This window comes from Phyllobates terribilis, unplaced genomic scaffold (genome assembly GCF_046119375.1).
Source record: "Phyllobates terribilis strain yellow unplaced genomic scaffold, ASM4611937v1 Scaffold_9__5_contigs__length_417890890, whole genome shotgun sequence".
In the NCBI taxonomy this organism is placed as follows: Eukaryota; Metazoa; Chordata; class Amphibia; order Anura; family Dendrobatidae; genus Phyllobates; species Phyllobates terribilis.
In genome coordinates this window covers 234092998-234108020 of record NW_027362769.1, presented here as the reverse complement: position 1 = coordinate 234108020, position 15023 = coordinate 234092998, and the positions used below count along the sequence as shown (strand labels likewise).

The following is a 15023-nucleotide window of genomic DNA, read 5'->3' as shown; positions in this document are numbered from 1 at the left end:
CTTTAGCACTTTATGGCAGCTTTTGTCATCAGCAAGTTTTAAACAATAATCGTCATTAGGCTATGTGCCCACGATGCATTTATGAAGCAGAAAATTTCTGCTGCATAAATGCAAGTCCTCTCCCGGAAAAACGCATGCGGAATTCCGCACGCGTTTATCGCGCATTTTTCGCGCGTTTATCACGCGTTTTCCACATGCGGAATTGCCTTGCGTTTTTTATGCATTGGACAAAGGCAATTCCGCTTGCGGAAACGCAAAATTAAATGACATGCTGCGGATTTTTGAACGCGGCATAAACGCTGCGGAAAAATCCGCAGCATGTGCATAGAACTTGCGGAATCCCATTGGGGACCATGGGGTGCGGATATACATGCGTTTTTCAAGCGTTTACGCTGCGGAAATTCCGCAGCATATACGCTTGAAAAATGCTACGTGGGCACACAGCCTAAAAGTGCTATAGAGCAGAGACGGAAAAGTTACAATTCTTTGCAGCCATTAAGGTTTAGTAGATCATTCCCATTTTAAAGGGCAGCATGTTTGACAATATCAGGGAATTTCTTGCTATGCGGCTCTCAGCTCAGTCTACAGCCTCACATTATAGGCTATGTGTATCCCTGCAAGCAGGTTTTTTTTATTGCTGCAGTGCATCTAAAATAGGAAAAAAATAAAATAAACAGCAACTCCCGTCTGCTGTCTTTATGGTTACACCCTCGAAGCAAGCCCTGAGCAATCATATGCTGTAGCCAGACTGAATTTAATTTGTCCCCTAATTACAATATATAGGAGGCCTGAGAAAGGGAAGTATGGCCGCAGCATTAGGGCGCAGTCAGACGGCTGTATAAATCGGAGCAAGAACGGGACGCAGTGTATGGACTGGCCGGCAGTACGGATGAGCGGACCCAAAGAAGTTTGGGTTCTGGTACGCGACCCAACTTTATTCTAACGTTCGGTTCGGGTACCAGAACTGTACCCGACCTTCAACCAGAACCTAACCCTCATTGAAAACAATGGGGACCAGAACTTTTGAGTTGCAAAATTCTCTCTCTCTCCTCCCGGACTTCCCTTGCAACTCCGAACATTGTAACGGAATTCCATGTTCGGCGTTTAGCACCGGATACTAACTGTCCGGTACGAACCCCAAACTTTTAAGTTCGGGTTCGATCATCTCTAGCCGGCAGCTCTCCTGACCCGAGTGTGACAGTTGTCACATGTAGAGTTGTGATGTAGAAATACATGAAGCCGCCACGCTCAGGCCGAGAGCCGCCGGCCAGTCCATACATTGTGGCCCAATCTTGCTCCAATTTACATGCTGGGTTTATGGTCTGCTATCAGGGAAACACATGAGTCTGCAGAGGAGCTGTAGACACAAAATTATAAGATCTTTTTTTAGTGACAACTGTTTGCAAAGTTACTTTATATGTTCTTTTAAACACATTTAAGCAATAAATTATTTAGTTACAATGGTGTCCCCAGCTTCTAAAAATATTCAGGAGAGTTTACCGCAATGATAGTCAACATAATAACATTTAGGTTTCCTTAAAAAATTCATATCAAAATCAAATGTCTTGAAAGTTAAGAAACTAGAATCCAAAAATATAAAAAAAAACTGTAAATAAAATAAAACTATAGAAAACAACTGAGTAAATGTAATCTTAACATGTAACTTGCACGGCTATTACTAAATGTTTCTCATCGCATTTTCTTATGTTAACCCATAACATGTGCTCTAGTGGTTAATAGTCCATGCTATATTTCTGACAGTTGAGTAATGGGTATGATATAACAAAATAATGTACAAAGACTTTCATTTCTATGGGGCAGTTCATCATTTCAATCCGTCTGGTCATTCATTCATTATATATGAATCTGTGTGCAGCTTTCTACTTGGAGAGTCTGACATATACTCCATTTTTACTGCATTACCTTATAAAGTGGTGTCTACAGAAGTAACCGGGGGGGACTGTCTGACATCATTCTGTATTTGGGATGAAATACTTCTTCTACAGATTAAAAACTTTTCTGAGAACACCTCATTCTTTTACTATAAAGAAATAGCCATTGTGCTTTATGCATACAAATGTGAGAAAATATTATAATGTTATTTTCTATGTGATAAATACACCTAGGAAATATTATAGTGCACAGTGCGCTTCTCCATTCTTTAATGTTATCAGTTTCCAAAGATAGAATAATAGATAGATATGGATAGATAGATAGATAGATAGATAGATAGATAGATAGATAGACAATAGAGATAGATAGATATGAATAGATTGCTATATATGGATAGTTATAGATAGATGGATGGATGGTGGATAGATGATAGATAGATAGATAGATAGATAGATAGATAGATAGATAGATATGAGAGATAGATAGATAGATAGATAGATAGATAGATAGATATATAGAGATGACAGATAGATATATGTGTAGATAGATAGAATGGATAGATACACATGAGAGATAGATAGATAGATAGATAGATAGAGAGACAGATAGTGGATAGATAGATAGATAGATAGATAGATAGATATGATAGATAGATTAGATAGATAGATTAGATAGATATGATAGATAAATATGATAGATAGATAGATAGATAGATAGATATAGATAGATAGATGGATAGATGGATAGATAGATAACTAGATAGATAGATGGATAGATAGATAGAGATAACAGATGGATAGATAGATAGAGATAACAGATAGATAGATAGATAGATAGATAGATAGTAGATAGATAGTAGATAGATAGTAGATAGATAGATTAGATAGATATGATAGATAAATATGATAGAATGGATAGATAGATATGATAGATAGATATGATAGATAGAAATACTGATTGATTTATTGATTGATTGATAGATTGATTAATAGATCAGATAACATAGAGCCATGTGCGCCATTATTCTCTTCTGTTGCCTGTTAATATAAAGTGTTACTTTCAGATAATCATTAGTTATCCTATCCCTCCTAGACCCAGCCTCTAAGTGCTGCATTGCTAATTAAAGTGTGTGAGCGGTAGTAGACTCTCCTCCTGCAGTAGTTGAGCAGACCTCAGCACTTTATGCAATGTGATTAATTGACTATGACGTTCAAACTGTGCATTGGGAAGACGATGATATGAAGGCAACCAAAGTAGTGCAGATACCAAACAGTTACATGGCGTTGCAGGATCTCTTACCTTTTCTGCCATAATCATTGACGAGCCACCATGAATGCCAAGAATTGGGATGAAAGTCTGAGAAGAAACAAAATCCAAAATCTGAGCTATGGCCTCTTGGTCAGTGTCATCTCCAAATACTACACCATGGATCTTGGTGCCTGACATCAGATCACACACGTGGGTGATGATACTCTTGGGGTCTGTCTGGTTTACCAGTAGGGTCACCACATTGACATCAAAGTTCAAGGACATGTCCCTTGTCCAAAGTGACCGGACATCTTTCTCTGTGATATAACGCGTTCTTCCCAAAATAACTGCAATATTCAGGACAGGAAAAGTCTTTTCTGCTCCATAACTCAGATCCACCATATTTAGCAGAGCACTGAGCAGTAACACAGCACAGCCAAACGTATCCATCTTCTTCAGCCTTACTCCCTGTAGAAAATGATTTAAAAAAAAGTATCAGGTTAGTGTCCCACAACAATCTCTCCTAGCCGCCATTGATCAGGAATCTGAACACGGAGAGGAACAAGAACAGAACATTTGGTGCAGTGAATACATGGAGCAGCACAATCAATTAGCTCATCAGCTCCTCTTTGTTTTAATATCAGAATATGTCATGTTTTCCCCCCACCATAGTTCCCTGGTGACTAACTTGGGTAGTTATGATGAAAGACATTGCGAGCCGATACTACAATATAATTGCTCCCGTTCCAGCATTGCAATATTGTGAAAACACTTAAATATGACATGCGGTGCCTCTCTGCATAATTGCTACACCCCTGCAGATGACAGAGTAGGTCTAACATCAGCAAATATTCCAACAGGGACGATTGTTTCATAGGCTGCTACATAATAACAGGTTTCAGGGATTGAATGATATTTGACTGCATATAGTTCTCATTATGTATACAAGTAGCAGCTCGTACTGCGGACGCAGAATCGCCGGTGTAACATCGTCAGATTTAGTGGACATTCCGTTACTTGTCTTCTTCATGTCACCATGGCATCAATTGTGTCTCAGACACTGCAGATTGCATCTACATGGGGATACCCCTGCAGTATCATCTCTGTTAGTCTATTCATTGCTAGGATACATACAGCTAGTTGTAGATTTTTTTTTTTTGGTGACAATCCAATCACTATGGCATATCTTTAGTCTATCGCTGCAGATAGCGCATAAGTCATCACCTCTCACGGAGCCTATTGACCCCTATTGAGATGCTCTCTGCACAAGTACAGATTAAAGTAATGGGATCATTTCAGTTTTTTTTTTTTTTAATGCAGCTGATTACTATGACGGCTGATATCATGGTAAGGATTGCCCCACATCTTCCGAGGAGCTTTTCCACCAGACATGCTATATAAAGCAGGTAGAAAAATCGCCTTATATGGAATGTATGTTCGGTCTGTGTTTGCTTGGGATTGCAGGGAAGCTCCTGTTATTACGTACATTATGCTTCTGTAAGGCTTTAGCTCCCATTCACATTGAGAAAGAAGAAGGACACGAGCGCCCCCTTGTGGACATATGCATCCTAACCAGTTACTATGAAAACAGCTAACATACCAGAGCCTTCAGAATATGTGGTTGCTATTTGGCATGCTGCAAAGTTTGGCATCGCTGTAGCACTCAGCAGCGTTTGTTAGGGTGCTCCGCCACTCTCTCCTCCAAGAACATTTTTCTTGCTGCAGTTAGATTTCCACAGAGCTGCCAATACTGCCAGCCTCTCCCGTTGGTGTATATGCAATGACTGCCTATGGAAACGCCAACAACAGGACAAACAGAAAGACAATCAGACAGACTGGTACCTTACACATATTGGAAAAAAAAAGGCTTTAACATTGCTGCATTGCATGCGATTCTAATTCTATCCAACGGATCGGAACATTTATTGACAGTAACAATCCCATTGTTCTCGTATGTGACTCTACCTTGATAACCTAATCCCTTGCTATTTAAGGAGTATCATTAGATTTCATTTTTAGATATTATTCCACCCATTGACTTTCAGCCAAGATTAGAAGTTGACATAATATATACCTGCACAGGTGCAGAAGAGAGTTCTGAATACAGTGACATCTGTGCCACATGACATTCCAATTCTTACCACTCCGATACATAAAGTAAAAGACAATAACAGCATCAAACTGTTATCTGCTCAAGTTTTATGACTTTTAACCCCCCCCCCCACCAGGGGAGAAGCAGCCTTGTAATTCAAGTTTATATGCAAGCGATCTGATTAATATGTATTCAGTGCAAAAAAAAAAAAAATGCAAATCTCAGAAATCCAAAGCTGACATTTGATCCGCTCCCTATCGCTTGTAAACATAGCACTTGAATCAATTAATAAGTCATGAGGAAGCTACAAAAGAACTAAAGAAGATACTCAATACTCACTGCATTCTTCCAAACACTGTAGCCTGGGGCTGAGAACCCACAAAGTCATTTCAGTAAATTCCTTTGCAGAGCATTGCAGCAGCAGAAAACCGTCTGTTTATAGCTCCGATTCGCAGGGCTACTTGTTCACATCGCACGGAATTGCAGCATCAATCAGCACTGCACAACCCCATGCTAAAGTTTAGGACAGACTGGACAATTGGAAATTCAGTATTCTCCATTGAAATCTGTTTTCCAGGGTCTACCTTCTTCTTTCTAGGGGGATTTCAGTTTTTTTTCTGCAGCAGAATTGTAGGGAAGCATAGTCAGTCTCTGTATTCCTCATAGCTTTTGGGAAACTGAGGGTTGCAGTCAGCTACACATCCTTAAGGTAAGAGAGAGAATTACAGCTCAACCCCACTGAGTGAGAGCATTGCAAAGAACACAGATATTGAATGCAAAGGCAACCAGAGCTGCAGTCAAGTTCAGAGAAGCCGCTGTAGTACAATACAGCCTGAGAATCCTTTCTGTATTCTGCAGAAGTTCTCCCAGGCTGCTAAGCAAACTGAGACACAGCAGGTGTGTTTGGCAACAGAAACAAATTGGTGTTTTTTTGTATTAGATTTGTAGCTGACACCATAATCTGCACATGATACATTCCCTGCTGCGTTATCCTATTAGTTGCATCATATTTACAATAATAAAAATGATACTTTAACGCTTTAACAGAAACATCATTAGCACTTGATGTGATGGGGGATGAGTGTTGTCTTGAGCTGTGCAGTATGGACAGCACATAGCTGATATGTCATTATTCACGCTGCTGTCCGCGGTGCTGAAATAACGCAGCCTATATGCCATTCGACAGGCGACTCAAGTCTGTGCATCCAGTCACTAGACAAGATGTGATGTCTCATGCAGATATACACACACTGCATCAACAGATGCAGCTAAAGCCAGTGGGTGTGCGTGTAAAATCTATATTTTACATGTATGCAGTAAATGTACAATTTCAATTGTTTTATTATTTATAATTATAACATAGATTTAAAAAATATTATAGCAAGTAAAGCCCCTAAAGGGATTTTTCTGCTGGAAGTCTCCCATTGGAGTAAAGCATTGTATTCGGCTACGTCCGTCAGACTTTAGATGGAGTGACAGCGTGGATGCTTGACTGATGATCCGTTCAAACAGGGGACACAGGATCCAACTTTTAAAGAGGTTATCCCCTGCTTTTACATTGATGCCCTATTGTTAGGATAGGGCATCAATGTCTGATCGGCCGGGGTCTGACACCCAGCACCCCACCAATCAGCTGTTATTGGTGACGGTCGCCGGACAGAAGTACTTACTTGCGGAGCTTGGCCGTCTACTTGCAGTTGCCGCCGCAAGGTACTACACATCTGGCTCCTATTGAATTGAATAGGAGGCAGATATGCAGTTACAAGCCCCAGCCACTACAAGTAGATGGCCAAGCCTTGCAAGGAAGTACTTGCTGCCGCTGCTGCCAACACAAATAGCAGCTAGTCGGCGACGGTCCTGGATGTCAGACCCCAGCCAATCAGACATTGATGTCCTATCCTAAAAGTAGTTGGCAACCTCTTTATCTGCTTGAGGTCCCAGTTATTGGAATCCCAGCAATCAAACACTTGTCACCTTTCCCAGTGTTGATTCTTAGAAAACCACTTTAACTGTTCGGATAACCTTAGAAGGAGCTCCCTCATTTAGACCATGTCTCATAAAAGCATCAGATTTCCAATACAGATGAGAGAATTTTGTAAAATTAAAATTCAACAGATTTGCTGAGTTTTTCCAGGAAATTTGATTCACTGTACTCTGAAGCCTCCTATTGTCCTGAAAAATGTGAATGACACTATTCTCTTTCCCTCACATTTCAACATGCTTTACTGTTGTACTGTGAACACACTATATTTACAATTTCTTCATTGTTTTATGAATTTATTTCCATTTTTCTGACTAAACTGTGAGCTGTGACATCCTTTCACTATTTAGCTTTACCCTAAAATGTCTGCTGTATTCCCTGCCTGTACTTTTATATAGGCAGTCTCTCTTTATTGTGCTGTGCTATACCATATGATGTGTTAGCTGCTTTAAGAGGAAGCCCACATGTAAGGGAAATTACGACATCAGTCGAATAACATAAGTTTAAGCTTATCATACATATGATTAACACCACACAAAGGGGATAATCTCTATGTACTCTTACTACAGGAATTCAGAACCAAGTGGGCTTTCCCTGAGAGTACAGAGGATGACATTCCTGATACCTCAGTCTGGTGAGCTCAAGCTTGTGGCCAGTCTGGACATTTCCTGTCTATTATAATGAAGGAGGGTGGTTGGAAGAAACACGGTATTTAATATGTAAGGTGTTCTCACCCCTAATTAGTCCATGGTCCAGTTACAGACCTGCAATTTGAATATTGCAATCTAGGCCATCCTGGAAATGTGAAACCAGGACCAGGCATATAAAAGATGGATTATACAATGGAAAGATGTTCACATATGGAGGTCAACCTTAGCTACATGTAATCCATAAACACTTTCTCCTACCCTCAAGGAAACAGAAGAATAACTTTAGAGGGAAGTGTTTAGGTATTTCTGTTGTTTCTCCATTTTTATTTTGTAACTGTTTGGCTTATTTTGTGTGTCTCTCTATTTTGATCTTTTTATACCTTTTCTTGTAAGCACTGTACTTTTTATATTAAATCTTTAAATTTTAATAAGTGTGGTCCCTCTAAAGCAGGGGTCCTCAAACTACATGCAGCCCGCGGAGGACTTTTATCCGGCCCGCCGGGCTATGGGCGGAGGAGAGGGGAGCGGTGTCAGCGCCCGCCCTTCTCCCCCGCTTGCTCAGGGCCCCTTCAGGTGGATACTTACCTCTCCCCGTGCCTCTGCAGATCCGCTGTCTTCCTGCTCTGCGCTTCCTGTGACGTCTCAGGTCAGAGGGTGCGGTGACGTCTTTACACCGCGCCCTCCCGAGTGCCATCACAGGCAGCGCAGAGCACGACGACGACGCCGCGACGCTGGAGTCCAGACCAGAGTAGAGCAGCGTTAGCGGCAGCAAGTGAGAAGTGAGGTGAGTATTGGATTATTATTTTTTTCTTAATGTATGGAGGCATAGGTCATTATATGGGGGGGTGACATCCTGCAAGGGGTATAATATGGGGGGGTGACATCCTGCATGGGGCATGATATGGGGGTGACATCCTGCATGGGGCATTATATGGGGGGGTGACATGCTGCATGGGGCATTATATGGGGGGGGTGACATGCTGCATGGGGCATTATAAAGACAGGGAAGTGATATCCTGCATGGGGCATTATATGGGGGGGTGACATGCTGCATGGGGCATTATATGGGGGGTGGCATCCAGCATGGGGCATTATAAGGGGGGCGGGACAGCCTGCATGGGGCATTATAAGGGGGAAACAGCCTGCCTATTGGGAACATTTACCTGCCCATTGAGGACCTATGCTGCCTTTTGGGAACATTTACCTGCCTATTGGGGACCTATGCTGCCTATTGGGGATATTTACCTGCCTATTGGGGACATTTACCTGCCTATTGGGGACATTTACCTGCCTATTGGGGACCTATGCTGCCTATTGGGTACATTTACCTGCCTATTGGGGACCTATGCTGCCTATTGGGGATATTTACCTGCCTATTGGGGACATTTACCTGCCTATTGGGGACATATGCTGCCTATTGGAGACTTATGCTGCCTATTGGGGATATTTACCTGCCTATTGGGGATATTTACCTGCCTATTGGGGATATTTACCTGCCTATTGAGGACCTATGCTGCCTATTGGGTACAGTTACCTACCTATTGAAATACCGGTTGATTTAACTTTACTTGTTCTTCATTTTAAATATTGTATTTGTTCCTGTATTGTTTTTTTTACTACAAAATAAGATATGTGCAGTGTGCATAGGAATTTGTTCATAGTTTTTTTTAAAAACTATATTCCGGCCCTCCAATGGTCTGAGGGACCGTGAACTGGCCCCTTGTTTAAAAAGTTTGAGGACCCCTGCTCTAAAGAATCCATAGCCTTTTAGAGAGTGTGTGGCCTTTTGATTCTCAGACAGTAATATATATTTTCGTGTGTTTGTGATTGAGTGTTGGCAGCATGTTGTGTATCCGGCATGTGTAGACTGTGTTGGGGTGTGAAGTATGCTCACTTTGCAGCCTATAACAGAGATTGAGTGCAAGATTGAATGAGAGGAGATAAATTAACCCTTGTAGTCGCACCCCACATCACATACTGTGAAGTGTGTTCATGACAACTTGTCGGCAGCAGAGGGATAGAGTTTACTTATATTATAGCATTAGTGCACAGTTTAAGCAATTATTCCCTGCACTAAAGGACTCCAGTTGTACAAGGTTCAACTTAGTGTTTATTTGTAAGACATACTTGCATACAGTTCCCTTTCCTTCTTTTCTTTTCCATCTTTTATTTGACAAAAGACTGCTTATTGATATAGCAGTCTTGTATAAGAAAGAGAGGAGGGAGGCTCTGATTAACCTCTGTGAGCAGAGAGGTGTTGAAACCGCAGACAAATGAAAGGATCTACTGATTGGTGCCTTAATAGAGTAGGATTCAGAGCAGTATACTGTGGCACCTGGACAAAGAGGAAGCCCAACTTAGAGAAGCCAAGCGATGGACCTTGCCGCAGAAACAACTTCTCGTTAGGGTACAAACAGCACCGTTTCTCAGGAAACTATGGACTTTTCTTTGTGAATGATCTTACAATAGTTGGGAGCATGAGATGCTAGTATGCGACTGCAGCTTATTCTACAGTACCAACAGACTGCAGAATCCCAGGCTGAGAGAGAAAGACTGCAGACTGTCAGGCTGAGAGAGAGGCTGCAGAACATCAGGCTAAGAGAGAGTCTGCAGAACGTCAGGCCGAGAGAGAAGCAGTCCCTGCCAAGAGAAAGTTCCTGCTGAAGATGGCCCAATTACAAATGGGCAACAGTTCTCAGCCACGCCATTCCAGGACATAAATCCAAGGAGACCACTTTTGGAAAACTTTCCTGTGATGGAGAAAGATGGACACTTTTCTTCAGTAGTTCAAAAAAACACATGCAAAAAAATGACCCCGTTATCAGTAGGCACAGTATTTAATTCGAGCGTTGAAAGGTAAAGTCTTGAAATTTTTTGCTGACCTTCCACCCGAGCTAGATGGGGACTATGAGGTAATAAAAGAGGCCTTGGTCAGGCAGGAAGTGCAACCTCACCCCAGAAGTGTATCGGAAAAAAATCTGCAATCTACAAAGGGGATGAATTGACAGCTATGCGGATGTCGCGAACACCTTATGGATCACGTTCCATCAGTGGAACTGACGACTTTCTGTTACCAGCTTTGAGGAACTAGAGGATCCCACAGTCAATGATCAATTTCCCCATATCTGTCCCATGGAATGACAATTTGTGTGAGATTGAGAGCTCAAAACTTCTGATAAGTCTGCAAAGATTGCGGACTCTTATGCGGCCGACAGGCTGCCAAAAGCTCAGAAGCCATCGGGATAAAGCTGGAAGGGAGGTAAGCCAGTGGAGGACCCCACTCCCCCTGCTAGCTGATCACCAGGGCCTGCTACATCTATACATCTATTTTGTCTGAGGCCCCTGGAACCAGACATTTTTTTGTTGACAGACGCCAATGCTTTATGTGTAACAAGGTAGGACATGACAGTGTCGCTTGTCCTGATAGGGAGAAAAGCCCCACTGCGACCCTAAAGCCATCTGGTTCCCCACCTTCTGTCTTATTTGTGGCTGACACTGAAGTGAAGAATAATGATAACTGTCAATTTGTCATTGTTGACAATAAAGTTAAATTTGGCCTCAAGCCCCCGTCTCACATAGCGAGATCACTAGCGAGATCGCTGCTGAGTCACGGTTTTGGTGACGCAACAGCGACCTCACCAGCGATGTCGCTATGTGTGACACTTTGCAGCGATCAGGCCCCTGCTGTGAGGTCGCTGATTGCTGCAAAATGTCCTGGACCATTTTTTGGTCTTTGCCCTCCCGCTGGTCAGCACACGTTGCTGTGTGTGACCAGTGGGACCAGCGATCAGGCTGGCAACCATGATAAACAGCCCGTTACTAGGGGCACACGCGCACCTAGTAACGCGCTGTTTATCATGGTTACCAGCCTACTCCTGCTTCAGCAGGCTGGTAACCAGGAGCAGGACATCGTAGAAAGATTCTTTTCACGATGTCGCTGCTCCCCTGATCGCTGGTGAGCCTGCCTGTTTGACAGCTCACCAGCGATCACATAGTGATGCAGCAACGATCCCTGACAGGTCGTATCGTTGTCGGGATCGCTGTAGTGTCGCTATGTGTGACGGGGCCTTCAGAGACACAGGAGCAGTGATAACCCTGGTGTGTCAGAAGATGGTGATATCTGGGGATATAATTCCAGGAAAACCATGTCAGTAACCATAGTAGGGGGAGTCAGCCCTGCATGCCCATGTATCTGGACTGGGGAGCAGGGAAAGGACTGAGGAAAGAGGGAAAATCAGAGACTATCCCTACGAATGTTTTGGCAGGCACAGACTTGGCAGCATGGGATCTCAATATGGCTGCCTTGCAAGTGAATGCCACAAAGTGGAGGCAAGTGACCCATCTGAGTTTCTGTGGGTTGCAGGGAAATGTACAGATGAGGAGGGAGAATGGAGAACAAATGTCCAAATGGATACTGCACTGGGCCTGCATAGAGGAGATGTTGAAGAATATAATTATCTTGCGCTGTGAAGAATATAATTATCTTGCGCTGTTACTCGCAGTCAGGATGCTAAGACTCACCATAGATATTAGTTGAAATGTCCCAGACAGAACTGCCAGAACAGGAGGACCCTAATAGGGCTCAGGAGCCTCCCCACATGGGCAGATCTATCTAGGTTTCAGTTAGCAGACTCAGGAGACTTAGCATCTCACAAGAGTCAGGCATCCCCTCTAGGCTGTGACCTGCAGACCAACAATCAGATTTCCAGAGAGCTTTGCTAGCAGATGCCAGTCTGGAGAAGATGAGATGCCTTGCAGACCAACTCCCTGCAGGATGTGACAAGGAAATGTTATGAACGTGACACACTTACACATGGGTAACAGGAATAAGGAAGATCTATTACAGCAATAAACTGCACCCACACCTTACTGGTCCCTGTACAAACTAGACAATCCTTAACCGCACAATTAAAAACACTACCTCGGACCAGGCTCCCTAAAAGGCCATTGAGGGGTTTCTCGTACCTCCTGAGGAACCAGAGGGTGGGCCCCTACACACTGATAATGAGAAAAGAATGTGTGCAGGTGGAAACTAAGACCTAGGGTGAGAAAACTTAAAGCACGTTCATAAAGGGGTGAGAGGGAAATCTTAGGAGAACCAAATATAAATGAAAAACACTAGCGAGCAAAAGGGTAACAATTATTTTGAACTTTTGACTTTCAGGCTCCATATCTCACCCTCCATTATTGCTTCTAATGTGAAACTACCATCATTTTATAGACAATTATCTTGGCTATCTCATAAAAAAATTGACTTGCAAATATTTTGCATATGATTAGTTATGCAGATTCTTCTCATGCCACTGCATTGTTACTGTTTTGCTCCTGGTGGTGGAAAAATCTTTTTCTTCCTGTATATTCCAAATTACAAACTATTCTCACATTCCCGAAAAGCTCAGTGTGTTATTAGGTTGTTTTCCAAGCGAAAGGTCACTGGTTCGAATCAAGGAGCAGCCATGAAGAAGATTTCCCAAGAAAAGAGAAACAGCATCATCCATCATTGATAGCTATCTCTCGGCCATGGAAATTGCCAAACTGCATCATGTGAGTGCCCTGACAGTTAGAAGACTACAAAATAAAATCCATTCATCCATTCAAAGGCCAAGAGGTGGACGTCCAGGCAAAATATCGGAGTCAACAAGTTGGCTCATTACAAGGTTTATCAGTTCTGGCACGAAAAACACGTCAGTGGAGGTGGCTCGTATACTTTACAATAGTGAGATCACAGATGTCCATGCAAGCACCGTGTGACACACATTACACAAGTCTGGAATGGTAGCACAAAAAAAGGTGGAAACCTCGACTTCAATAACTTCATAAAAAGCGTCAGCTCAGGTTTGCAAAAACCTACGAAAAGTGGACAGTAGAAGATTGGAAACGGTTGATTTGGAGCAATGTGTTGAAAGTCAGTAGACTAGGCTCTGATGGGTGCAAATGGGTCTGGAAGAAACCAGGGAAAATGGGGCTAACAGATAGGATTGACAGTTCAATCCAAGGAACTGTATGGGAATATGCATAAAGCCCCATTGATACCACTACCAGTGATTGATGAACCTTTCCAGCAAGTGGCTGTTGATATCATAGGATTACTTGAAATATTTTGCAGCTCTGGCAAATTCTTTATCCTTACCATTGTTGAACATGCTACGCGATATCCAGTAGCTGTGACATTGTCTATCATACGAGCCGATAAGGTTGCCAATGCACTACTGATTGTATTTTCTTGCATGGGGTTCCCCAGGGAGATGTTAGCTGGTCAGGGGACCCAATTTATGTCTAATCTAATGCAAAGACTCTGCAAAAGAATACAAGTGCAGCATCTTGTAGCCAGTCCTTATCATCCTCAGACCAGCGGGTTATGTGAACTTTTTAATGGAACTATAAAGCAAATGCTTAAGATGCTGGTGAAGACTGAAGAAAGAGATTGGGAACATTATCTCCCTTATCCTTTGTTTGCATACAGAGAGGTACACCAGGCTTCAATATGATTCTCCCTCTTTGAACTCATTTAAGGAAGAAGAGTCAGGGGGCATCTTGATTTTATTAAGGAGTGTTAGGAGAGTAACCCCGAAAATCCAAGAGTCTCTGTAGTGGAATATGTACTGAGACTCAGGGAACAAATGTAGAGACTGAGCAACCTAGCTCATGTCAAAGTGACCCAGGCCCAAATTAGCCAGAATCACAGTACGACCTTAATGCCAGACTGAGGGTCTATGAAGTGGGGCAGAATGTTTGGGCATTAGTTTCTTTGTTGCAGAACAAGTTACAGGCTGCATGGGAGCGTCACTACACTGTGTATAAGTGTTTAAATTATGTTAACTACGTTGTTAACTATGTTGATACTCTGGATACAAAACGTCAGAACATTTTTCATGCTAATATGATGAAAGCTCATCATGACAAGGAGGCCTGTGTCTTGCCCATCTGCAGTATGCTTGAGGAGGGGGAGAGTGACTTCCTTTTGGATTTGGTGGTTAGGACTCAGGGTACTTAGTCCGTAGAGTCAGCAAAGTTTAACCCTGAACTATCGCACAGTCAGAATTCAGAGCTACTTGGGGTGCTTAGGGAACACATAGAAATCTCTACAGGGAAGACTAGGAGAACTCATTTAGCAAGTCAACATATGGACACCGGCATTCATCCTCCCGTTAGCATACTG

General features: G+C 42.6%; 1 protein-coding gene across 2 annotated transcripts in view; it reads right to left on the bottom strand.

Annotated features, from left to right (window-relative positions):
* The window catches only part of GRIN2A (glutamate ionotropic receptor NMDA type subunit 2A), a 999861-nt gene extending 993756 nt beyond the window's left edge, over nt 1-6105 (bottom strand). The window contains exons 1-3 of one of the 2 annotated variants that reach the window (XM_073647748.1): nt 5573-6099; nt 4742-4929; nt 3193-3609 (exon numbers count right to left, since the gene is read on the bottom strand). In XM_073647748.1, coding sequence (XP_073503849.1) covers nt 3193-3591 — 399 coding nt within the window. In that variant the 5' untranslated portion in view covers nt 3592-3609; nt 4742-4929; nt 5573-6099. Of the gene's footprint in view, nt 1-3192; nt 3610-4741; nt 4930-5572 lie in introns of both variants that reach the window. The other variant, XM_073647750.1, reaches the window with a different exon arrangement.
* Between the last annotated feature and the right edge of the window lie 8918 nt (nt 6106-15023).